Source organism: Cervus elaphus, chromosome 18 (genome assembly GCF_910594005.1).
Source record: "Cervus elaphus chromosome 18, mCerEla1.1, whole genome shotgun sequence".
Lineage (NCBI taxonomy): Eukaryota > Metazoa > Chordata > Mammalia > Artiodactyla > Cervidae > Cervus > Cervus elaphus.
In genome coordinates, this window is record NC_057832.1 from 20,240,825 (window position 1) to 20,267,801 (window position 26,977).

Below are 26,977 nucleotides of genomic sequence, written 5' to 3' on the forward strand. Positions count from 1 at the left end.
GGTATGTAAGTTTCTAATAGGTGTTTATGTGTGTCCACGTGTGTATGTGTGCACCAGCCATACTCTTAGATTATATTTCTTTCTGTAGGTTATGATCCAAAAGCTTAAAAGCCACTGCTCCAGGTGTGGCCTCACCAATCTCCTGCCTTTTCTTGTCTGCTATTTCATAACTCCAGGCCACTGCAGACACAAAATACTTCTCCTTGCGTGACTGACCAGCATTAACTTTTTAGTCCACTCAAGCACCATTTCTGCTTCCCAGGTGACTTGGTGGTAAAGAATCTGCCTGCCAATGCAGGAAATGTAGGTTTGATTCCTGGTCCTGGAAGATCCTCTGGAGGAGGAAATGGCAACCCACTTCAGTATTCTTGCCTGGGAAATTCCATGGACAGAGGAGCCTGGTGGGCTACAGTCCATGGGGTCGCAGAGTTGGATACGTCTGAACACACACCCACACAGGTGCAAGCCACATTTCCAATGTGAGATCTTTGTTCCTCCCCAGGTTATCAGCAATTGGTTACACAAACCTTTTTCATAGTCTCAGTCTGGAAGTTTCAGAAAGGACTGCTCCTGGTGCTTTACTTATTTTGGGGTCTTCAGTGATTACCACAGTCGACTAATAAGAGCTTACTAAGTATGTGTTATGGAAATTTTAAGTTCAATGAGTGGCTACTTTTAAACATTTGAAGCCTGAAAAGGAGCCTCTTAAAACTTTGAAACATATTCTGCTAAAACTTGCAATTATATGTTACTTTACTCACAAGAATTACATTTATTTTACATTAAAGCAAAAAGAAAAATAGAATAGTAATTCATCTCCAAGAAAGCAGGTCAAAATTGCTGTTTTTATTATTTTTATTTGCTACCAAGAGTTTTATTGTAAGAAATACAAAAGATATGACAAATATACAAACCATTGTCTCTTTTTGCCTCAATTCAGCTTGTGCATAAGTGAAAACAATAAACTGGACAATGACATTTCAACACCAATTCTTAAAAGACAATGAATTCCATTACCTGACAATAAATACCTAAATTTGCATTCTAGCACCCAGTAAGACATCCAGTTTCCAAAGGATTCTTGATCTGTAACCCTCTGAATTTTCTGATACATTCCATCGCTTCAGTCACCACAGGTAGTTCCTCTCCAAACAAGTCTTAAGAGTAAGAGCTAGGAGACCTACCTTTGCCCTCAGCAACCTGGGTCATCATGCACCACTTACTTGAACTAATGCGGAACAGATTGCTAGCAATGGGGGTATTTAATGTGTGTTTTGGCGGTCCTTGGATTACATATCTCCCATGACACAAATAACCTACTTTTCTATTTTACTCTTCCAGCGGGAAGAGTCTAAGTAAACTGACCTATATTTTCATCTAGCTAAAAGGAAGGAAGCAAAATCACTCAGTTCAGGGCACTAGGAGGAGGCTAATTTTACAGATTGGCTTTCTTTTTTTTTTTTTCCTTTTTTTTTTTTTTTTTTTTTTGAATTTTTTTTTTTTTTTTTTTTGCCTCAGGAGGGCTTTCTATGAGGTTGGCCGCTAGAGTGAGACGGCTCTTTCCATTCTCCTGTCTACACCCGAGGTCATTTCTCTTTGAGGGCTAAGTGACCTGGGTACGTAGGAAGGCCCCTGCTTTTGGAGAGGTGCGCTGCACCCACACTTGGGGAGAGCACAGGGCTTGTGGACCCCGTGAGGAAGGCCACCCCGGTGAACCTCACACCAGGGTGGGAACTCTCCATCTTGTGGACAGAGAAAAGAGTGGAAGCCGTATCTACCACCAAGCCATCTGCCGACATTCGGGTAAACCTGTGTCCGCGGCAGTGAGCTTCTGCACTGCTTCTCCAACCCGCTGAACCCAAAGCACCGGAACAGAGCATTCTGTAGCAATGTGAGCAAACGGAATGAGAGTCGTTTCGCACCTTTAAGGAACATGCACCCTTGTAAGTCTGTACCCTGATATTAAAATAGCAGAATGCATTTCAAGTATGAAGAAATACAGTGAAAGGATAGCCTGTAGATGGATAGAAAACAGCAGCCTGGAATGTGCTTTATATTCTTGGGTTAGTTTCTCTATTTGCACCACAGCCGAAACGGAATGCTCTGTAGAATGACTGGGTTTAAAAATCAAGATCCCTACGAAGAGGCTAGAAGGCATTTGTGATTGGTGTCCTGACTGTTCTCTGTTCAGCACCAGGAACCTTCTCTTGAGAACTATGGCCATAGGGATGGATAGGCATACCTGGGATGCTCAAAGCATCTCTCGTCATGTCCCTGACCCCAAAGTACAGCAGAGGAGAATGAAGAGCAGCAGATGGAAAAGCCAGGAAGGGGGCAGGGAGCACTTCCGAGGGAGGGAGGGAGGGAGGACGCAGAGGCTGGTGGAGCATCTGTCATTCTGGGCTGGTGCACACAGCCTCAACTAGTATCTGACATGCACATGCGCAATCCTTACATCTCCAGAACCGTGATTTCAAACACAGAAACCAACAAGTCAGAAGCCCTAATTAAGATTTTCTTCTACTTTAAAAACATCTATTATAAAAATAAGTAAAAAAAAAAAAAGAAAAAAAAAAGCAAACAATAACTCCCTGGCTGCAACAGCCTTGCTGAAATCTAGAAGAAAGTTTTAACTAGGCCCTATCGGAGTGCAGAAACACCAACACATTTTAAGGTGAAAACATGCTTTTTTTTTTCACACATCTTAGAAATGATAAGCCTATAAAATCCTCTAGTCCTACTCTGCACTCTACAGGAACCGACACTGTGCTTTTCTTAACACATACTGCTCTTCTATACAAAACACTTGCCTTGTAACCTTCAGGTCAAAACTTAAAATAGCAGACATGCAACAAGCTTTTGAGGTGTTAGGGACTGTTGGTGGTTAAAATCCCATTGCTGACAATGTACCCACAGCCCTTCTTTGTTTTAATGACCGGACTGCAGTGCTTCTCTACAAAACCACCTTGCTTGAAGCACAGAACCTTGGACTTCTCCCATCTGGCACGTCCTGGAAGCCTCATGGCACAGGCTGGCAGTTCTGCTTCTACAGAAAACTCACACATTGGTCTCCTTTCAACAGGGCTACCTGTTCCCCCTACTGTACCCAACACCTATGAGGGCACAGATCGAGTTGCGGGGTCGGGGGGGTGGGCTGCTTCTCTCGGGCAGCTAAGCGGAAGTGCCAACCAGGCATCTGTCTCTACCTGCCATCTATTATGATGACCACCTGGCAGAGTTCCTAACTGAAGGCCTTATTTGATGCTTTGCTATCTGCAGTTTTAATTTTTGCTGTATTTCACACCATAATATATGCAATACTTGACAAGAGAACAAAGTTCTTTGCTTTAATTCCTTTACATACTTATAAAACACCTAGACACAAAAAATACTATCTCTATAGACTTAAATTCTACTAATCATGTTAAAATGCATGCAGCTTACTTGGGGGCTTAGTCTTAATTTTAATTTTCTTAGTTCCATCAAGACCATGATAATGAGCATTAAATGCAAATCCTAATGCGGTCTGCCTTCTGTTGCACTTTCACAGGACTAATGTGATTGAGAAATAAATAATATACATGAACAATAATAGAAATAATTTATGCAAATGTAGAACAACTTGGAATAAAAATTTCCCACCGTGTTAAATGCTGATCCTAGGAGTAGTTGATGCTATTCATTCCATGTGCTAACTAACAGACTTATCACTGGTCACAGAAAAATAAAATGAATACAAAGTAAGTTAAGGAATTAAAATATTCCCGTATACATTTCTTGCAAACACAGGACCAAAATGGCAAGATATACAATACACTTGGTGGGGGCTGGGGGTTCAAGATGTGTATTACTGCTGGGATCTATTTTCCTTATCCAGAGACTTCAAGGTCAAATTCAGAGTTGCTGGTGATCACACAAATATTGCTAGTTAATACATATTATTGCATTTAATAAAACTTAAGATTAGAAACTTTCAAGTAAGGGTATGAAGGGTCTCTTCAGGACTGTAACCTAAGCACTTCATTGGGTCTGGCTAGACACCACAGAGTTAGGAATGATATAACTTGTGGCTTTAAGCTTGCTGATTAGTGCTACAATCATAGTTCTTTACAGCATTATGCAGTTATGTGTCCCCTTCAAGAAAAACTACATTTGACAATCCAAACTCCTTAAATAGGGAAGGGGTTGTTTGACAAAACAGTTCACATCAAAGGTTCCTCTAAACAGGAGAGTCTCCCTCCTACATAACATAATTTGCTCACATACCTTTATTTACCTGACAAAGAAAAAGGAGAAGGAAAAAGTTTGAAATTAAAGAGTTAGGAGCTTTTGCCAACTGAGGATGAAGCAGAAAATAAATTTTCCAAACAAAACTTTTCCAGGCATATCTTTTGCCATCATATATGTAGAATGATAGAAAATAAAAAAATAAAAAATCTTTCCTGTAATTATACATCTTCTCTTAGAGAAAAAAAAAAAAAAAAGCAGAGCTTAGAGCTTGAGAGATGCCTGATAGATAGCTTGATAGAGTAGCATCTCTTTATACCCGAACTTTCGGAGAATTGTGTTGTACTTATTTATGCACAGAAGACATCGTTTGCCTCTAGGGACATTTTACTTCCTAAGACTGCAAAACAGATGCCTCTGAGACAGCAGCAGGGCAACACGGACCTCGGACAGTATCCCGCCGGGTCTGTAATCAATATCAGGCACGAACAGGTGAGCGGTGGGCGGGTCTCAGTCAGCCCCGCCCACTGACCCTCTACGGCCAAAGGGGCGGGGCGACGGCGCAGCGCACGGGCAGGCTTTTTCGGTGGGAGGGAGGCTTTGAGCAGGAGTAAATAGGGTTCAGACTGGCCCAAATGATGACAGACTGGAGGTTTGAATTCGGCCTTCCACTGAGGGACTTAAACTGGAATCTTCTTCAATGGGATTTTAAGAAGAGGGACAGGCCGAAGATTTGACAGCCTCCAGTGTGTGCGGTATTTTGATTTAGTATAAATTACCGAGACTAGCCAACTGGCTACTCCGGAGAAAAGTGAAGCAGGGACTACAGAGTTTCTGCTACTCAGAAGGAATAAACGGCCTTCCGCTGGGTTGTGCTAAGGGAAGGCTGGAAAAATAATTTCCTTCCTTCTAAAGTTCAGTGACACTATGGAAGAAAATGACTTCTCAAATTGACTAAAATCATCAGCTGGATAATGGTGTCTGAGCAGATCTGTGAATTAAAACAAAAGTCTATGAAAACATATATATTTTTATAACATGAAGTTGCCAAGGAGCTTCACAAATGGAGATATCACTTAATGTAGATATACTCCTAAGTTATTAGCTCATAGGCTTAAAGAAAATTTAAAACAATTAAGAATATCTTGTGAATTTATACTTGTGACTATACAAATTTGCAGGTCTTTTAGTACTTTAGGGCTCTGTTTCAGCACAGCAGATCTTTGAAAAAAGTTTGGTCTATTTGGTAGCTCTGTGTCACTTAGTGTCTGCATCTGATTTTGTTAGTTAGGATTTTTAAACTGGATTGTGTTAACGGCCACCACAGTAGGTGATGGGAAAGCAGCTGACATGGGATATACATATTGTGCCTGAGGCCTCTGGAGGAATCTTACACTCCTAACAACACTATCCTGTTCACAGATGAGTGTTGCCTATTGAGTAATAAGCCTGTCCACGTTTCTAACTTCTGGACCTGGAAAAGTGAGGTAATTAGATACCTCAAAAGATGTTTCATGAACAAATGAACAACTAGGCTCTCTTCATGCACTTAAATAATCAAAATGGGTGTATTATGCATCCTCAAGAACAATTTACTTGTAGACAACTGTTCAGAACTTAGCTAACAGCTAAAATATCTAAGTTACAGAACATTGTGAGGACTATGAATCATCCTGAAAAACAGGTGCTAGGCAAAAGTTAAATGTATGCAGAAAAATAAAGTTAGAGGCGTAGCTCAGATTCCATACCCCTCCTTCAAAGTGCCACCTTGTGGAATATACTAGAATAAAACAAGAAAGGCCATCCCTTAGGACAATGTGAATTTTAAAACAGACATGTGAAAGAAAAACCACTTCGCTTTCCTAACATATTGACTTAAAATTGCTGTACTAGTATTTAACTAGATGGTTGGGAAAAAACTGTGTTTATTTTCAGGAGAGTATTGTTATATTCTCGAAGGCCAGAGCACCAGTTATTAAGAAAACATAAATATGTTGATGGATGTCCATTCTTTTATCTAAATTAACTCTCAGGGAATGCTAAGAAATAGAAAACATTTGAAAAGCTGACTTGCACTTCATTTAAAAAACAAAAACAACTAACTGAGGAAAACATTGAAAAATCAGACCCCTCCTCTTTCTCCATTTTTTGTTGTTAACAAAGGTCAGAAGATGGATAAGGCCAAAGGAATAGTTTTGGTATATTTTCTGAAAAAGGACAAACTAGAAATGCTTGAGATATAGGTGTGTAATAAAACCAGGTTGAAAATTGCATGCAGAAAAAAGTGAAAATTCTATCTGCTTATGCCTTTGAGGAAAACACCACTGCTAGTTATCTGGGCACTTATATTGCTTGGCAGGTTTATGGGAGCCTGAAGTTTTTCCACTATGGGGAAGGACCATGTAATTAATCTTCCTCATCATGTGTCTGTATGTACTGAATGCACATGATAAATGGTTTAGGTTCCACAAGTTTTCAAAAATCTTGGTGGCATAGGAAACACATACCTTTAAAAAATTTATTTAGTTTTTAACAATGAACATTTTAAGGCTTGCACAACGAGAGTAGCTTCACATGGCTGTGTCTTCCCATGAAATGTGGAAGGAATAGTGGTGGTTTAACTTGCTTTAGCTCAACCTTTGAAACGATAACTGTTTGGAATGGCTTTTCCATAAAATTTGTTTTTGACCATATCATGTTCATAGTTGCCAGGTGACTTTAAATAAAGTATACATAACTTTGAAACTATCCTTCTTTGAATACCTTCATTTTCTCCAGAATTTCCTCTAGCCACTGCCTAGTATCTTCTGGTTTTTAAAAAATTTAGAAATAATCACATTTTAATTTTTATAAAGACACTATTTTATGTCTTTAAGCATTCTTTTGAATTCTATCAATATCTGGAATATATAATATTCAATTATTTCCGTTCCAAGAAATTGTACTAACACAATTAAGTAACTACAGTGGCTTATTAACTTTCAACATTCTTTCCTAGACCCACCTATGCAACATTGGCCTGTTTTTGGAAAATGAGACACTCTCATGTGCTTATAAAAATTACAGTAAAGTCACTTAAAAAGAGAAGCAATTCTTTAGAGAAGAATTTTAGTATGTTTATGATATTAGGAAGCATACATGATTTAATTTCTATTAAGAAATAAGAATTGTCATTACTGATTTTTATAGGTACCCCTGTTTAAGAGAAGTAGCTATAGTTAGTTAAAAACTCAATTTAAATCCATTATTTAAGACTCAAAAGTTTAGTCATATTTAAGTTTTTTTCTCAACAGGATGGACAGTATCACATTCTGAAGTCATATCATAAATTTCTCTATTAAAAGGTCCATGTTTTATTTAAGATAGTAACATCCCATGCATTCTGAAATTTTCATTTTTACCCAAAACGAAGAGGCTGAGAATCAGGTGAATATTTTGAACTATTTTTAGTATAAGTCACCTGAGGCTAAGTGAAAAATCAGTCATTCAGAATGTGTGTTTCCTGAGAGAAAACCATGAGAACATAGGGGGCTAAAATGGCCTGGAGCGTTCTTCCGAAACAGATTCTCTGCTCCTTGAGTTCCCATCCACTTCAAAGGGGGAGGCCAAGTGGGAGGCCCCAGTGCACCGGGTTCTGACAAGCTCTTGGGGATTGTGTTTTTAAGATTATAAGGTTCCAGCCTTATTACCTTTGCCAGGTGAGAGCTCATGATGCCTAAATGGACTCTTTACATGTAGGCTGTTACAAGTCCACCCTGGCACAGCAGTTCCCAACGCTTGGGCCGCTAGATCGAAATACATAGAAACGATTGGGCAAACATTCTTGTCCCCATCCTAGTAAGAAATGCAAATGTGATTTCAAGTCTGTCATCCTGTTTCTTAGAGCTATAAGCTGCTTCAGTGTAACCCTGGGGCGATATGACCTTTTCAGCTAATCACTGCCTAGCTTTTGGCAAAGCCGTCTGAAACCATATGTCACAGAAGAATAAGCCGCATTCAGTAAGCTTGTCTTCTGCTCTATGATTCAGAGTGCCCTAATGGCAAAGGTGCATGTGTGGGATCTGGGTCTCAGAAGTGGTGAGCCGGATGTGAAAGACATAAAATAAAAAAGTAATCACTCAAGTGCAACAACCGCCAGGATGGAGGAGCTGGGGACAGACTCTTTAACGAGTTCACAGTTCTGCCTCTCACAGGGTAATCTGGCAAGTATCTAAATGTTCATGCTTGAAGTTTTCTTTATAAATACCACCAATAAATGAATCAGGAGCATATGTTGGATATAAAAGTTGGACTTTCTACGTGTTTAAAATGCTAAAGAATGCTGAAAAATTCCAGTTTATAACAGCTGCATTTTTCTTGAGTGAACTTCCGAAAAATTTTTGCAAAAGCCAAAACCCAAGTTATGTTCAGTCTAACCATGGATACTCACTGCAAAGCTCCTGATGGATCAGTGCAGTGTTTTAAAATTCAATTTCTAGGCCCCTGGTCTTTATTATTTTGACCTCCGATCAAAGGAAAGGCAGAACTCATTTATCAGTGTTCCCCCCCCCCCCGCCCCCCACTTATCTGGGTAGACCACAAGTATATTTGCCTCGAATATTCTGGGTCCATTATATCTCAAGCATTTACAGTGATGACAAAACATAATCTCGATGCTGTCACAAGGAAGACTGTAAAAAACATTCTCATGGCCCATCTTCTCATTCATAGCTTGCTTTAGCAAAAATTTTCCTGCTCTTAAAGTTATTGAATTAGAATAATATTAAACAATATATAGATATTAGAAAAGAATGGGTCCCGACCGAGAAAGCTCTCAAAGAGAAAAGTCTCCTAATTTTTCTCTTGTTCAAGATAGTCATATGCACTATTAAGTTCTGGAGAACTCGGAAAGGCCTGATTATGCATAAACATCATATAGAACATTTTCTTCTGAGGGAAGCAACGTCCATTCTTTGAAGCCCCTAATGCTAAACACGATCTAACTGTTTCATACACGCGAAACATGAATTGGAAAGCCAAGGGAGCTAAAACTTACCAAAGGATACTTCACCTCTGTGTCTTCTGGTTACTAGAGCTGACTGAGCACTAACTACGTAGACGGCAGAGATGGCATGGAATATATAGTACTGCAGAGAAAAATGGCAAGAGCAAAGGTGAAGCTGTTCACAACGCCCAGGTCAGGCTGGCTCTGCAGGGGGCGGGGAACGTGCATAAGGCGCTAGAATGAGCACAGCCTGGTGGATGGAGAACAGGCAATTTTACAGAGTAAATATACATCCCTAAAAAATAGTTCAGGATGTTCCCTCAGACACTACACTGACAATATAGTCTACAAAAATGCAAAACACTAAGTAACACTTTAAAGCAACCTACATCTCAGTGATGGAGAAGAACCAGTCTTCTGCTCACTGCCTAGGTAACAACAGTAAATGCCAGGAAGATTGCAGTAGCGGGAGAATACATGGGATTCTGCTAGGGCTGTGGAATTGGAGCCATAAGCCATCATCTGAATCAAACTGTTGATGAAAGGTTCACTGGAGGAAAGAAAGGAGGAGATGCATGAGAACAGCCTAAGCAATCTGTCATTAACTGTGTAAGGCTAGTGAAGTACATTAGACACGCTGGGGGACAGATAAAGATGTACACTTTGCAAATTCAGCAGTGCACTGCAGAAGAAGTACAGTGTAAAAGGCGGAGGCAAACTTAACAGGGCATTCCTGCCTCTGGTCAGAGAGAACTATCCTCCCAACTCAAAAAGGAAACAGTTCCTGAAAATTCCTAACATCAAAACCAAAACAAAGTAACAATAAAAACCAAAAGAGAAATAAACTCCAAACCAGGAAATAAAGGCTTTCTCTATTTTTTTTTTTTTTTGACAATTTTACCTTGCTGAGGTACACTCCCTAAATCTATAGCAAGCTTATAAGGGTATTCTTTAAAAGAAACAATCAAGCATACTATACAGGTTAAAATGACAAGGAGTAAATGCAGCTTTTTGAAGAGTAAATAGCACATTTGCTTTCAGAAACAGGTTTCTTAAAAGATACTAGAATTCTTTTTTCTTTTCGCTGTGTGTATAAAACTTCACCTAGATGGTGAACCCTTTACTATTAGTGAATTGACTGCTTTTGACCAGAAAAGAAATGCTAAGGACATAGACTCAATTTTCTAGTTTGAGAAGCCCATTTTAGTGGATCTGCTATAGTCAACAGACACCTGTTATTTAGCGGTCACTTTGAGACTTTAAGATTCAATTCTCCCTCTTGTTTATAGAAAGTAACACTTTTTAAGAGATCAAGAATCACACACACACGCATGCACACACACTCACTCAGAAGTACCAAAGCAGGCCCCAGCAGCTACAGAGAGATTACACGTGCGATCTCACTCAGCTGTGCCCAGGTTGCTCACGTCACACGGGCAGCATTCAAGATCAGAAAAAATGAAACGGCAGCACAACGGATCAGCAGCTTCTCTTCTGGAATTCTTCCAGGTTCTTGAAACAAACAGACACACAAACAAATGAATGGACATAAAGCTGCAATCACTCTTGCATTGATTTCAAAACAGTAAACGAGGTGGTTCCCTCGGAGAAGCAGAGCCCATCCTGAAGACAGCAGCTAGGAGGTCTCCAGCCAGCGATCCTCGACAGCTCTGCAAGGCTTCCTCGGGGGACCCCTCAGCCACCAAGGAGGTCCCCCGGATGATCAGCTCAAGGCAGGTTAGGCGGTATTCATTTCCGAGCTGTTCTGGCTGGGCGGCAGGTGGGAATCCAGGTTTTCCTTGAACCTCTCCAGATCGTGGAAGTAAGGGTGAGACAGGGCACTGTATGCTGATATTCTTTTGGCTGGATTAAATGTCAAGCACTTCTGTGATGGAGAAAAAATAACAGAGTGACATAAAACACGTCCATGTGCTTACATAGTTATGTATCTCTTCACTGTCATGTGTTAGGAGGAGGGCTTGGCAACCCACTCCAGTATTCTTGACTGGAGAATCCCATGGACAGAGGAGTCTGGCAGGCTACACACCACAGGTCTCAGAGGGTCGGGCACAAATGAAGCAACTTGGCATGCATAATGAGAATGGATATCTACTTCCAGGGACACTAAATACAACGTAGAGAGTACTCATCTGACGTTGTTGTTGAGTCGATAAGTTGTGTCCGACTCTGCGACCCATGGACTGCAGCCCACCAGGCTTCCCTGCCCTTCACTGTCTCCTGGAGTTTGCTCAGATTCATGTCCATTGAGTCGGTGATGCCATCCAACCATCTCACCCTCTGCTGCCCTCTTCTCCTTTTGCTTCATCTTTTACATGTCCCTAATGTATAAACTGCCCCTCAGGAAAAGGTAACACCTTTTGGATTGCCTGTGGACTGTTACCTACCCAGATTTCTTTCCAACTCAATCATATTATTATTACAGCATGTGGGGGTGGTGGTTTAGTCGCTAAGTTGTGTCTGACTCTTTACTGTAGCCTGCCAAGCCCCTCAGTCCATGGGATTTCCTGAAAAGGATACTGGAGTGGGTTGCCATTCCCTTCTCCAGGGGATCTTCTCAACCCAGGGATGGGGATCTTCCTGAACCAGGGATTGAACCCAGGTCTCCTGCTCAGCAGCCAGATTCTTTACCACTGAGCCATCTGGGAAGCCCTTATTACAGCATGCATATAACTTTAGGGAAGTGATTTTTCTAATGCTAGCAAACTTGGTGCCAAAGGCAGTCTTCACCCTGATTTTTCACTCTGCCCAAGTTTTATCCATGAACGGGAAATGGAAAGGGGTTGCCTTGTTCCGGTGTAAGGCTAATTACTGAACACAGGGCCAGTGGAGGGGGCAACAAGTAAGGGCTAAACCTAGACCCTGATTATCCCGATCCACTAGCAAGTCATGTACCCCACCCTAGGGCTGTGTCTCCCGGAGGAAGAGATGGCTTCCTTCTAATTCATGTCAAGGTGCCATATGGGCTAGCAGTAGCCGTACAGGGAGACCATTAGATTTAATTCAAGTCACTAAACTATTTCAGGCTGCTGACCAAGTGCAGGTGGAAGGTGAGAGGAGAGGAAAGCAACCATCTGCCTTCCTAAGCTGCCGATACACAATCAATTAGTTATTAACATTCCTCTAATTTCAGTTCCATTTCCACTCCAACCACAGGCAATCATGTTCTTCAAATCCTCCCCCTCTCCTCTACCAACTCCTCCAGCATGCTTAGCAGGTGGTCAGCACTCACTAGCGATGAGTAACATCCCAGCTATCCACACCACTGCCTCAGGAGCTCCCGGGGAGCAGAGAAGCTATGCCAGCTCCTCCATCCTTGTGACCCAGTGCCTGCTGACGCGGCTGGGGATCTGAGATGTCTCTGAATTTCAGTCTTCTACGTCCGTGGTCCTCAGCCTTTTTGGCACCAGGGACTGGTTTCGTGGGAGACAGTTTTTCCACGGATGGGGGTGGGGGGGGGATGGTTTGGGGACAATTCAAGGGCATTACATTTATAGTGCGCTTTATTTTTAATCTAATGCTACTGCTGATCTGACAGGAGGTGCTGGTCCGTGGCCCAGAGGCTGGGGACCCCTGCTGTGTGTAATCTAGCTTTAACATTATCACAATTAGGTAGACCTCTTCCATTTAATCTGAGCCCTTGAGTCTTTCACAGTCCTGATTGGATTAGGGACTCCTAAAACTCTGCTGAATACAGCTGACCTAGAAAAGTACAAACAGAAAATCCTACATTTAACTTCAAGTGAATTTTTGGGTCCCCCCAAATCTTATTTATCCTGAGCTCCCCACCAGTCTATGGATGCCAAGCTGTCTTCTGAAAATTAGACCCAAATAACAAGCAGAGGAAGGAGCTTGTTCTACTGTCTCTAACAGCAATAAACATCTTGAGAAAAGCTTTACAAGGGCTGAATTCTCAAAGGACAGGAAAGCAGGGGCAAAATTCTTAAGCCTGAGTGCTCTCTTCCCAGAGTCCAAGAAGGAGAAAATTACGTAGTGGCATTAGAAAAGGAAGTTGCTAGTTTAATTCCCAGGACATAGGAAAGAAGAAAAAAAAAAGTTGTGGAAATATGTCGAAGAGAGAGATATCCCTAGAGGATTATCTGGGAGGAAGCCCTGTTCCCACACGACACGGATGGCTTAGAGCTGGGAGCGTGGTAGAGAGGAGAACTCCTTAGCCTATGGCGGGGCATGTGTGTGAGAATCTCAAGCTGGAGGTTGTAACACATTTTGTCCTACAGAAATATTGTTAGAAAAAGTGCTTGAGTCTTATTATTGCTCTACTTCACCAGAGCAACTGGCTATTTTGAGAATTAATTTCAAAGTCTTGTGTAATAATGTTTCTGCAGAAAAATATAATTTGCTTTGCCAAATAATTGACTTAAAATGAGCTTTTGGAACAGCTACTTGACTACTACAGTGGATTTGGATCATTTTCTAACACAAATTTCCTTTCTTTCCTTCTCTGCCTCCATTGGGGGAGTATTTGTTCTATTAGAGCTGGCCTTGGCCATGTAATTTTCATCGGCCAATGGAACACGGACAGAAATAGTAGGGTACCTTTTCCAAGCTTACCTAGGCCGTTAGGGGCATCGTATATTTCTGCCTGCCCTTCTGGGAGGACCCACCTTCCTTCTATGATGAGAAAAACATGCCCCAGGGAGCCAAAGTCCCTTTGGCCTGGGTCCCAGAAGGCGACACATAGGCAAGACCAGTGCTTGACCCACTGGCTGAAGAAGAGTTGTTTCAGATGACTCACAGAGCTGTCTCTGCCAACGTGCAGACCCATGAGCAAGAGACAAAGGTTTACTGCTGGATGCTCCTCAGATATTTCTTTTGGTTGTTTGTTATGCAGCAGAAGCAGACGGATACAAGTATCCAAAAAAAAAAAAAAGGTACTACCTCAGGTTCTGAAAGCAGTTAAGATAGCAAGAACTCCAAAACTTCTTTTCTACAAGAGCATCATGTCTGGAGGATGTACCCAGCCTCCAAAGTTAATCATGATGAACAGGGCCAAAGTTGTAAAGATATGTAGGTTTGGGTTGCTAAAAATAATTCTTCCCCTGAAGTGTCTTGTTACTGCATGCTACTTTCCTTATAGATTTACATAAGAGTGTTCATAACTATCGATATATATATCATACACGTATGACTGAAGCATTATATAAAGTCGACTTTTTTTTCAGATAGAAATGAAGGATTACTCTTACAGCGTTAAACTTTTAAATGTTAATTGTCACCAATTTTCCTTTCCCTTGCCCTGCTCAGTAAAACATCTTCAACGGAGGAACAGCACTTTGAGGGTCGCGGGGGCCTCTCTTATACTGAATGGCCTGTTTTCTCAGCTTTACGGTTTTAACTCGTGTCCCTCTAAGATGAAACAGTGACAGCTTTTAGATCTGAGGTTTAAGGTCTTGGACTGTCCTTTCCCCGAATGTCTGTGCATATCATGCTTCGTGCTTAACTCTTAGCTGGTCATGATGTTCCCGGCTCTGCTTTTTAAATCTTTTGACCGTTAGCAGTGCCGGGTCTCTGATGCTGTGTGCGGACTTTCTCCAGTTGTCGTGCGCAGGCTTCTCACCGTGGTGGCCTCTCCCGCTGTGGAGCATGGGCCCTGGGGCATGCAGGCTTTGTAGCTGTGGCACACAGGCTTAGTTGCTCTGTGGCTTGAGTGATCTTCCCAGACCAGGGATCGAACCCGTGTCCCCCTGAATTGACGGGCAGATTCTTAACCACTGGACCACCAGGGGAGTCTGAGCTCTGCTTTTTATTCCTATCCCTTGCTTTTCTAATCTCTGCTGCCACTCCTGATCTACCGACTGCCTTCTCGCTTTGGTAGGTTTCTTTGCTCCTTTTTCTTTCTTTGTCTCCTGCTACTTCTTCAGATTAGCACTCATGTGTAGTCTGACTTTGAAGGCCACCACTGCTCTCAGGGGACCCTGAATGAACACATGGGACTGTCTGTTATCTTTAAATTTTAAGTTCTTCTCGGTGATTCCTACTGATGTTGGGGCAAGGAAATCTTGGGGGCTGTCTTTGGATGTTCCAGTAGCTGAAAGAGTGGGTTACTTTACTTAAAGTTGTTCATCATTGTGACTCTCTACCCAGAACCCTCTACTAAGAGAAACACTTCATTCAAAGTTCCTGCCTATGGTGGCCATATTTTATATCAGGTAGTCCTCACCCCCTCCTAGCATAGCTGATTGGGCCAGGAGTGCAGCTTGGCCTTAGGTACCGACCCATACCATGGTTTGGCAGCAAAAGGGTGAGGTGTGCCAGCCAGATTCCTCTTTGTAAGAATCAGATGAAGGAAACAGAGACAGGGCAAATGCTAGCAGAGGGACTGGAGCTGAAAGGATCCGTGAATTAGTTGAAGTTCTGGTAGTCAAGGGACCAGATGACATTAAGGGGAACAGACAGTAGAACTGAAAAGAAGCAATGAGGTGGAGTAAAGGGGAGGGAAAAGCAGAATTGGTAAGAGAAGGTGATGCACACAACAGTGACATACTCCGGATGGCTCTCCACCATCAGAAGCCATCCATCAAATCTCCTTTTCTTAAGGTAATGCAAATACATGTTTGGTTGCATTTTGGGTTAAAGAAAGATTCCCCAAACAATAATTACATAAGATTAGAGTCAGACCCCCCCAAATGAGCTGTGAAATGTAAGAGAAATCAAGGAAGAAATTTCCTCGATAGCAGGTAAACCATTGGCTGTGTATACAGTATACAGTGAGCCCCTGTGTCTAGGTGAATGTTCTCTCTAATTAATCTATCTCAAAGGATGTGGGCCAAGGTCCTTAGTGAGTGTCTTACAAAGAAACAGCAGGGAGAGTATAGGGCTGTTCTCATCTGTAATGTGGAAGTGGAGGGAACTTTTGCCTAACCATCAGGAAATGAGCCACCATCAGGTGAAGATGGAGTTAGGGCTTTCACTGGGAAAAGTCCATGGTTCTGCAAACAGGCCAATCAATGGCTGTGTCCATACAGAGCTGAAGCATAACATTTCTACTCGGACTTATAGACTCTTAGGTCTGTATCTAAAATTTGTAATACACTGACAGAATGGGAGCACTGGCTCCTCTGAGTCTAGGAGCACTTTCTTGGCTAGATATCAAAGGTTGTTCATTTGGCTGGTAAAGAATACACTCATTACTACTCATTGGGTTCCAGACACCAGGAGAAGTCCAGTAGGTACATTTTTCTACTCTGCCCTACTCTCCAAGTACAGGGAATTATGTGCAAAGCCAAGTATATGAGTTTGAGTCTCAAACAGGGCACAGATCTTTGTTTTTGGTGAGGTATTTTATATGTCAGGGCACGTTCAATACTTCTTAAATAAATCAGTAACTGGAAGGAGTCTTGCTATTTGGCTCCTTTGGAAAAACATCTTCCTAAAGATGTGCCTGTTTAAGAAAAGACACATTTAAAACGCCAAGCAAGCTGCTTAAAGTGGCAGGAAAGTGTAAACAAGGAAACATAATATTTACTTCTACTGAAGCATATGTTTAGACGAATCCAGAGGATTCCAAGGCTGCATTCAAAAGAACATTAAAAAATGGCAGAATGAAGGGGTGTGAATCAGACTCTTTTCCTCTCTATAGGACCTGAAGACACTGCAGAATCAAAAGTCACTAGCCACCATGGGGTAGAAATGAAAGCTCTGTCCTGTGAGGTTGTGGCATATGAGGCTGAACTGATGCTGTGCCCAGCGCCCACTGTGGACATAGGACTTGTTGGCAGCAATAACAATTCATTGCATATCCATGCAATATCAATGCGTATCAATATCAATGCATTACCCATTATCATCCTAAGAGGGAAGTAACATCATTAATCTAAAATGTGTAGGCAGTGCATCACCAGCACACTAAAAATATTAGCTGATGAGTTCTATTCATGAGCGCAGAGAAGACCAACGCTGCATCGCATGAACTTACCAGAAGTAGGTCTTTGCCTTGTTCATCAATGTCTGTTACAAACTTCTCAATTGGTTGAGGAGATTTTGAGTGAAAAGCCTGCCTGGGTAGGGCAACATCTCTAGGCCAGTCCTCTTCTCCCGGGAGTCCAATGACGCTACAAAAGAACCACAGGTGAATGTAAGCATGAGCTGTTGTGCTGAAGCGACTTTTCTACCAATTCCAGAAGAAGGTGAAGTCTCTGGGAGGCACCTGGGGGAACACGGAGCCCCGGGAGTCCCCACTTGTATGACCGGCAGGACTCTTCTCTGTCCTACTAGATGTGGTGAGCCTGGGGTGGAGGGCAGGCTCACAGGAGAATTATAAAGAGCCACTGGGAAGAGAGAGACGCAATCACTCTGGCAGCAGCTGTGAAATGTGAGAGATCACGCAGAAATGGGAACTATTACCGGTAAGCCCCGAAACACTGTCAGACCAGGATCTATGTACTCAAAGGAGACCCGCATGGACACATCATGTTTGCCTGCATGCCCCAGATGGCTTTCTGTGTCCTGACAAAACATGCTGTATTGACACGCTTTTAGGATGCTCATCTAACATGATCTGTTGATATGTGAACTGGGTTGCATTTTGGGTTAAAGAATGAGTCCCCAAACAGAAATTCATAGATTAGAGTCAGAACCCCCAAATGAGGCTAAAAGGTAAGTTAGTTCTGTGTAACACAAATACTATTTTATCATTTAATATCAAATTTAACTTATTTACATATTACAAATTTAACTTATTTACATATTTTATATAATCATTTTTTGGTATTTCAAAGTGAGCGAACAATTCATTAAAAAACCCATTATCTTTTGTTTCCTCTGAGACTCATCCTAGGATCAGAAATGCAGAGAAAGAACTAAGAGATATAAAAACAGCACATGCTTTAGAAACAGGCAGAACTGGGTTCAAATCCTGAACTTGCCTTATTGGTAGGTAAGAACAAATTATCTAACTTTTATTTATATGACAAGGATGATAATTTGTGGTGTTAACGATCAGCAATGATTTCTATAAAATGCACAGCACAGTGCCTGGCACACAGGATCTGTCAATATCAGGATCAATGTACTGCATATCAATATCAATGCATTACCCATTAGTATCATAAGAGGGAAATGATGTTATTAATCTAAAATGTGCAGGCAATGCATCACCAACTCACTGAAAATATCAACTGACGAGTTCTACGGGTGTGTGACTTAAGGTTCTTCAGAACTATTAGTAGGCCTGGGGCCTTACACAACTTATACATTATGTAGATGTTCCTTATAACTTATATACAGGTAGTAAGTAGGTTTGAACAAGGAAATTCAGGGGAAGCAAGAACTTATATCTCATATAGACTCTGATTAAATCTGAACCCTGGTTGGTGCAGTGGTAAAGAATCTGCCTGCCAATGGCAGGAGACGCAAGAGATGCAGTTCAATCTCTGGGTCGGGAAGATCCCCTGGAGAAGGAAATGGCAACCCGCTCCAGCATTCTTCCCTGGGAAATCTCATGGACAGAGGAGCCTGGTGGGCTATAGTCCATGGGGTCACAGAGAGTCGGATACAACTTAGCGACTAAACAACAACCACAAGAAATATTAGAGTTTAGCGGACAGAATACGTGGCTATTCAAATATTGAGTGAACTCTTCTGACTACAGGTAGAAACGGTGCTGCCCTGAATTACAGTCTCCTTGGCCAGTACTTGCCGGGACTGACAGGCCTGGGTGGTGGTGGTTGGGGTGTTCTCCCGAGTGGGTCTCCAGGGCGTGGGAACAGGTAGTGGTACATTTCACAAGATTTCTGCAGGACTTTGCTCCCCTCCTCTTACCTCGACAGAGCCCAGGCCACAGATCTCACCCGGGAAGAGCAGACACCTGCCACAGGCTGTCTGGAGAAAGACACTGCCCTCCTACCTGAGCCAGACATGCAGGGAGAGCCGGGCTGCTGAGGGAGATAAAGACAGACTCACAGACACACGGAAACAAACGAAGGGAAATGAGAGCCTAAGCAACACACAAACCTGTTTAGTAGCAAGATCTAGAATAAGAATAAAAAGAAGAAAGCGGAAACGTTACCGTTAATTATGTAAAAAAAAAAATCTGTGTGTGTTTGGATAGAATGGGACAGGCAGAGGAAGAACAGAAGAATGTTTACTAAATAACTTTAAAACATTGTCTTTCTTTCATTTTTGGCTTTCTGGCCATTTTTATATCAATATTTTTGTGTATTGTTACCAGTTACCTAGAAATCAGTTATAACAACTCAGCGCAAATTGAAAATCTTTTTTTATTTGCAGTTTGGAATGTATTTATATTGAGTTAAGTCTGGCAATGTTGGCAGCTGAATACCAAAAATTCTCAGAAAGACAGTGTCCCTGTATGTATATAAATAAATTTAAAAGTGTTTTAAAATCTACCACCTCCTGAGACATATAGCCTAGATATTATTATTTTCATTACATAGGTGGGGAAACTTAAGATGAGGAATAAAATGAACTGTCAAAGCCACACACAGAGAGTTCAGCCCAGAGGCTGGAGAGAGCTTACCCCAAATCCAGTATTTTATTTCCATTTTACTATGACTCTGCTCTTAAAAATGCTCTAAAATGTCACGGCCTAAAAGCACTCAGTTTCACTTTCAAAGTACTTGCTGTCCTTTGAAAGTATAAATCTTCCTAAACACAGAAAGAATTTTCCCCTTAAGAGAATGTGAATACGGCTTCCCTTTAAAATATATTCAGTTTAATATCTATTACGAACTTTTATGGTCCATACATGAGTGTTGTGAAATTCTAATAGGTCCATTCAAAAGGGCTTGCATCGAATTTCAGTATTTGGATCAAGCTGAATATAAGCCTTACAAGCTGACGTTTGTATTGGAAAGAGCACAAAACCTATAAAAGTGAAAGTCACTCAGCTGTGTCCGACTCTTTGCGACCCCATGGACTATACAGTCCATCGAATTCTCTAAGCCAGAATACTGGAGTGGGTAGCCTTTCCCTTCTCCAGGGGATCTTCCCAACCCAGGGATCAAACCCAGGTCTCCTGCATTGCAGGTGGATTCTTTACCAGCTGAGCTCCAAAGGAAGTCCACAAAACCTATAAACGGCATGAATGGCTGGGACAGAAATTATTTTTCTAGTACTTCAACGGGACACTAGGGTGCAGCATTGTCCCTTTCTCTCTGCCAAAGTAATGAAAGCGTTCGGAGGAAACGGAACACAGTTACAGTGACACAAGGCCAGAAATCAAGACGTAAAATCTAAAGGCACAAAACGTATCGAGCTTCATGGCTTCTTTTCTGCTGGCAACCTCAGATCTCAGGCCTTTTCCAGAAGTGGAACTGGCTTCCCTTGGAAGCAAGTCAAGTGTGTTTGTCAAAGGTTCCTTCTGGTCCATCTCAGGGGCTTCATGCATTTGGGGCACCAGCAGTGTTAAGAAGGGCGCTGAAGTCAGACAGAACACCCAGATGGGGTCAGCTAGAAAAAGCAGGCGGAGACCTTGGTGTCTGACAAGCTGGCTTCAGTCAAGAGTGTTCTTACTTTAACAGGAGGGTCACGGGTAGGCCTGACTCTCACAGTTGCCTCTTCGCGATCACATGCACACAAAACATACTCAACAGGGAAAGGCAAGAACCGATGGGAGTTCATCTCTGAATGATCGGAGAACCTGACACCCAGAAGCAGAGTCACGTGCAAGTTTGGTCCTGAGTTCACCCTTCCTACAGAGCGGACAGTAGCAGCGGCAGGAGCAGTCACTGTGGTACCTGTCCTAGACCTGGGAAGCCCCCAGACAGTAAAAGGAGCACATGATTTTTTCAGGCCTGAAAGCCACTGGGTGTGACACTCAGCAGTGATGCTGGCACTCACAGAAGTCTGCTGCAGCTGCTTCTAGTAGCCAAAAGAACAAACTCAGGCTCCCGTTTTATCCCAACTGTCTTCAGCAGCTATGCATGAGAGGACAGTGCTAAAATATAAAGCTTTTCTTTAGGGGGACTTTTCATCAGTTTTGCAGCCTGAATATCATAATAATCACTGGGATTCCTATCAAATGGAACAGACCAATGACTGGAGCTATTTTTGGTTCTAGAACTCCCATTTCGTTTCTTGCCACTCCAATCCTATGGAGTCTGGCAAACACACAGAATCCCCACAGGATGCCCTACTGCATGCTCTGTGAGAAGAAAAGCCTCTTCTTCACATTCTAGACACACAGAAGCACCCACAGCCTCACATGCACAAACACGCAGACTCTTAACGGAACTCTGAAAATCATCAAGGAGCTACGTCACAGACAAATGGAACCAAAGGGTTCGAGCACAACGGAGGACCTTTAAGTGTCACTTCTCAGGTGAAGAAGAACAAAAAGATGAAACAATTAATGATGAATTACAGTAAGAGCCAGCATTCTTACAAGCATTTATTACGTAACACCGGGCATCAGTGTTCGAAGTGACCCTCTCAAGACTGCAGAGCTCTTTAGCCACAGACAGAGGAATGGAACCTAGGATTCTCATTTCCTTTTTCAGTGTTCCAAAGAAAAATCAATTAAGTAGCAGACCACCCTTTGCCCAGGAAGACAGAACCAAACAATGTAAAGCCAACCTGGTTGATTACAGGATGTTCAATGGGGACATGAAGCCCAGTGAATAAGGATGGGTTCTCAAGCCACTAAGCGCGCCATCCTCTGATGGTGGAAGCATCTGAAAAGACTCCAAGCAGACAACACAACAGAACTAAAGAACGGGAGCTCAGCCAAGCAAAGGGGAGCTGCCAAAAGAGCCACACGAGCAAGACACAAGCTCCCACGGCAGAGCAGTCAGGCCGCACGTCACGACGGGCTCTGCACGAAACGGCACGTCTGCCACGTCCCCACTCACCACACAGATAGTAACACTGTCTGCAGCAGCAGCTTGGGGCAGGAGAGACAAGAGATAAACGTATTATATGAACGTCAGAGGAAGGTCACCGTGAACGTTCTAATGCTACAGACACGGGTACAAAATTACAGGTACTACTTACTCCAAGATTTTTCCTAGTTGGTCGACATCTGAACTTCCACGAAAAAGAGGCCTGAAAGAAAGACACACATTAAACAAGGAATTTTCTCCGGTTACATTTCAATCCTATTTGTCCTGATGATTATTTAACAGAAATCAAAATATTCTTTGGGTGGGGAATAAGTAACCTTTCGTCAATGAAAGTTTTTCTTGCAAACCTTCTAGTCTCAAACCAGAGGTGTGTGGAATTCTTTGAAATTACTCTTGGTCAGATCCTTCTCAGAGCACCCTTCCTTTTTCTGTAATTGAAGTATAGTTGATTTATAATATGTTAGTTTCAAGCATACAGCAAAGTTTTCCAACTCTTTCTCTATATGTGGATATATGTATATATGAACATATTATATGTGCATATGTGCATGCTCAGTTGCTTCTGTCATGCCTGACTTTCTGTGACCCTAAGGATTGCAGCCCTCCAGGGTCCTCTGTCTACAGGATTCTCCAGGTAAAAATACTCGACTGGGTTGCCATTTCCTTCTCCAGGGGATCTTCCCAACCCAGGGATCGAACCAGGGTCTCCTGCATTGCAGGCGGATTCTTTTTTTTTTTTTAAACTTCATTTATTTAATTGGAGGATAATTTCTTTACAACATTGTGGTGGTATTTGCCATACATCGACATGAATCACACATGGGTGCACGTGTCCCCCCATCCTGAAGCCCCCTCCCACTTCCCTTTCCTACTCCATCCCTCTGGGTTGTCCCAGAGCACCGGCTTTGAGTGCCCTGCTTCATGCATCGAACTTGCACTAGACATCTATTTCACATGTGGTAATACACATGTTTCAATGCTATTCTCTCAAATCATCCCACCCTTGCCTTCTCCCACACAGTCCAAAAGTCTGTTCTTTACATCTGTGTCTCTTTTGCTGTCTTGCATATAGGGTCAACATTACTGTCTTTCTAAATTCCATATATATGCATTAATACACGGTATTGGTGTTTCTTTTTCTGACTTACTTCACTCAGTATAATAGGCTCTAGTTTCATCCACCTCATTAGAACTGACTCAAATGTGTCCTTTTTTATAGCTGAGTGATATTCCATTGTGTATATGTACTACAACATCCTTATCCATTTGTCTGCCAGTGGACATCTGGGTTGCTTCCATGTGCTGGCTATTGTAAACAGTGTGCAGGTGGATTCTTTATCGCTGAGCAACTGGGGAAGCCCGTATGTACATACACATATATTTAAATTATTTTCCACTATAGGTTATTACAAGACATTGAATAGAGTTTCCTGTGATATACAGTAGGTCCACATCTATTTTATGTATAGTAGTTTGTATCTATCAACCTCACACTCCTGATTTATCCCTTCCTCCTCACTTTTCCCTCTGGTAACTCTAAGTTTGTTTTCTGGCAGAGTGCCTTTCTTTAATATTACTCTGCTATCACAGTACTTGCTCATGGGTCTCTCTCCTTCCACTTGTCTGGAATGCTGCAGTGAGCTACCTATGGGGCTGTTTTTTCTGATTATACCACGTCCTGTTCTCCCAGTTTTATGACAGCTACTAGTTCAAAATCCTAACTCTGGGCTTCAGAGGCAATCGTGAACATGCAAGCCTCATTATCTATACCAAGCCTTTAACTGGCAACTCACCTGGGGACAAGTGAACTCACTTGGGGACATGTCTGGCACTTTCTTAAGCAGAGAGCAGGGAGTTTTCTAGGTCTGTCCCCTAACCTTTGACCTAGTGCTTTACCCGAACCGGTGTCCAGTTAATACATATTTTATTTTACATATCCTATGGTACACAGGTACAAGTTCCCTAACTCCTGGTTCAATGAATGACACCAAAAGGTATTTTTCAACAGCCGTGTGTTTTTAAAAATATGTGCTGCCTATTATCAGAGATATTTTTAAAATATTACATATCAATTATAAGGCCTTAAACTGGACCTCTTAAATATTTTTACACACAATAAATTAACATGCTATATAAGTTATATATGGAGACCTCTGCAAAGTCACTGCAGTTTAGTGGCGAGAAGACACCTTAAAATTCCTCAACCATACTTTCCATTCAGGCCATTGTTCTTGAAAATCATTCTTTTCTTTTTGTTCGTTTTATTTTTAGCCACACCACAGCTTGCGGGATCTTAGTTCCCAGACCAGGGATCAAACCGGTGTGGACGTGTGGAGCCCTGACCACTGGACACTAGGGAATTCTCAAAAATGGTTATTTTCAAATGCAGTGGAAAGTAATTTATTTGTGGCATCACGGGTGAGACAGTGTTCGCGTCCCCCGACCCCCACTTCACGTGGCAGCCCAGCCCCAGTGCCTCAGAATGAGGCTGTATTTAGATATAGTCTTTAAAGCATCACTCAGTTGCGTCTTACTCTGTGACCCCATGGACAGCCGCCTGCCAAGCTCATCTGTCTATGGAGTTCTCAAATACTGCAGTAGGTTGCCATTTCCTTCTCCAGGGGATCTCCCCTACCCAGGGATTGAACCCAGGTCTCCTGCACTGCAGGCAGACTCTTTACCATCTGAGCCACCAGGGAAGCCCAATTTAAAGTGATAGGTAAGTTCAAATGAGGTCATAAGGATGGGCTCTGATGCGGCCTGAGTGGAGTCCTTCTGAGATGAGGAATCCAGAGGCACGCGTGCCCAGAGAAGCGATCACATGAGCACACAGCAGGAAGGTGAGCCAAGGAGAGCGTCCTCAGAGAAACCCAACCGCCTGACACCTTGATCCTGGGCTTTCAGCCTCCAGAACTGTCAGAAAACAAACTTCTGTCGCTGAAGCCACTCGGGTCTTCAGTATTTTGTTGTAGCAACCCTAGCAAACTAACACGGACACCACTAACGCAGCCAAATTAGTAAAGAATTTTGGAGTTGGTGGGATTCCCTGGTAGCCCAGTGACTGAGACGACTTGCTCCCAGGGCAGTGGGCCTGGGTTCGATCCCTAGTTAGGGAATGAGGTCCCACATGCCGCAACGAAGAGTTTGCTTCCCGCAACTAAAGATCCCACATAACTGCAACCAAGGCCTGACATGGCCAAATAAATAAACAAACATTAAAGAAGTTATGGGGCTGGGTTCTAGAAGACATCCACAGTGGTCTTAAAAGATAGCAAGGTGAGAAGTGAAACTTTCTGAAACGCTCAATGTTAAGTGGAATCTTAACGGCTATGATTTATACAGCACTGGTGTGGTATCTGACACAGTGCCATGGGCTGCCCTAACATTATCTCATTTAATTCTCACAAAAACTTCAGGAGCAAGACAGTATGATTATCATCCCTATTTTCTGATGAGGAAACCGAGGACTGGAGAAGCTTCATGACTTACCTAAGCACTCATAACAAATTGCAGACTTAAAATTCAAACCAGGTCTGCTGGATGCTTCATTATTATGTTGTTCTACTTTGATTTTGGTTACTAATGTTCCCTGCAATCACAGACAGTCCCTTTAGCCGAGCCTCTGGGCTGAAGCAGCACAGGGACCCTTGACGAGCACTTTGTAGAGAAACTGATGTCTTGTAAGTGGGTGCCTATGGGTTTTTATAAAAAGTTATTTGTTTGTTTATTAACGGTTGTGCTGGGTCTTGGTTGCTGCACATCAGCTTTCTCTACTTGCAGTGCAAGGGCTTCTCACTGTGGGGGCTTCTCTTGTTGCAGAGCTCGGGCTCTGGGGCACGCGGACTCACGCAGTATTTGTGGCGTGAGGGTTTAGTTGCCCCTTGGCATGTGGAATCTTCCTGGACTAGGGATCGAACCCATGTCCTCTGCATTGGCAGGTGGATTCTTAACCACTAGACCACCAGGGAAGTCTGTCTATGGGATTCTTACATTGCTTTGCAAGCGTCCAACCATCTTTAAATTCTTGCTCTACCTGAACAAGGAACAAAGCGATTCACCAGATCAAGGCTTTCCATCCTCTTCATAAAAACTTACTGACTGATGGCCCTTCTACATCTTTAAATTCTTCCTACAGCCCAATCTTTTATAGCTGTTTAGCTCACACATCTTCGTGGATACATCATCTCTTAATCCTTTGGAAAGCCCAGAACTCAAGTCACACAGAATCAACAGTTCTCTTTCTTTTCACACTCACCTATTTCCTTAATATTAAAAGTATAAATATATAAAGCTAAGTACAGCCGGCATTAGGTTTGGGAACAGAAACAAAAGTCCCCTCCTTGTTAAGCAAGCATCTGAGATGGCTGGAGCGGTGAGGTTGCCAGGTCAGTGAGCAGAGAGGAACAGGGGGCATCGGTCTAATCTGCTGAGCTGGTTAAGTTGCTACGTCAACATGCCAGGCCCCTCACCCTTCATGAAAAAGACTGGTATCCACAAGCATGAGAGAAATTACTTGCAAGGATTATGGAGCAGTTTAAAATAAGTTTGTTGGCATAGCTCTTGGGGGACCAACAAAGCAGGTTAACTTGAATGGATGTCTCCAGGCAAAGGCGTAAGGACATCTCTTTCTCAGGGGTGGGTCCCGAGACGGCCCGAAGCTCGGCTGTACTGGTAGTGGCTCTTGTCTTTACTGTTTTGGTTTTCAGCTCTCCTCTTGTTTCTGTCCCTTGGCAATATTCTTTTTTATTTTTTTTTTTGCTGGTTCCACTCTGCCTTTGTGCTTGCTCTATCTTATCTTACATTTGCTACATGTTTTAACAGAGGACTTTCAAGTCAGGTCGTCTACCATACTGTAAGGACCTGTAGTCTTATCTCTGTTGGGTGGACTTGTCCCATGAGATGAAAAGTGCCCTGCCTTCTTGCATGA

At 42.5% G+C, this 26,977-nt stretch overlaps 1 protein-coding gene across 3 annotated transcripts in view; it reads right to left on the bottom strand.

The window, feature by feature from the left end:
• Positions 1 to 1,447: 1,447 nt before the first annotated feature.
• The window catches only part of CDK6 (cyclin dependent kinase 6), a 253,918-nt gene continuing 228,388 nt past the window's right edge, over positions 1,448 to 26,977 (bottom strand). For all 3 annotated transcript variants that reach the window (XM_043871671.1, XM_043871672.1, XM_043871670.1), the window contains exons 6-8: positions 22,202 to 22,252; positions 17,166 to 17,301; positions 1,448 to 11,096 (exon numbers count right to left, since the gene is read on the bottom strand). In XM_043871671.1, the coding sequence (XP_043727606.1) occupies positions 10,950 to 11,096; positions 17,166 to 17,301; positions 22,202 to 22,252 (334 nt within the window). In that variant the 3' untranslated portion in view covers positions 1,448 to 10,949. The remainder of the gene's footprint in view (positions 11,097 to 17,165; positions 17,302 to 22,201; positions 22,253 to 26,977) is intronic.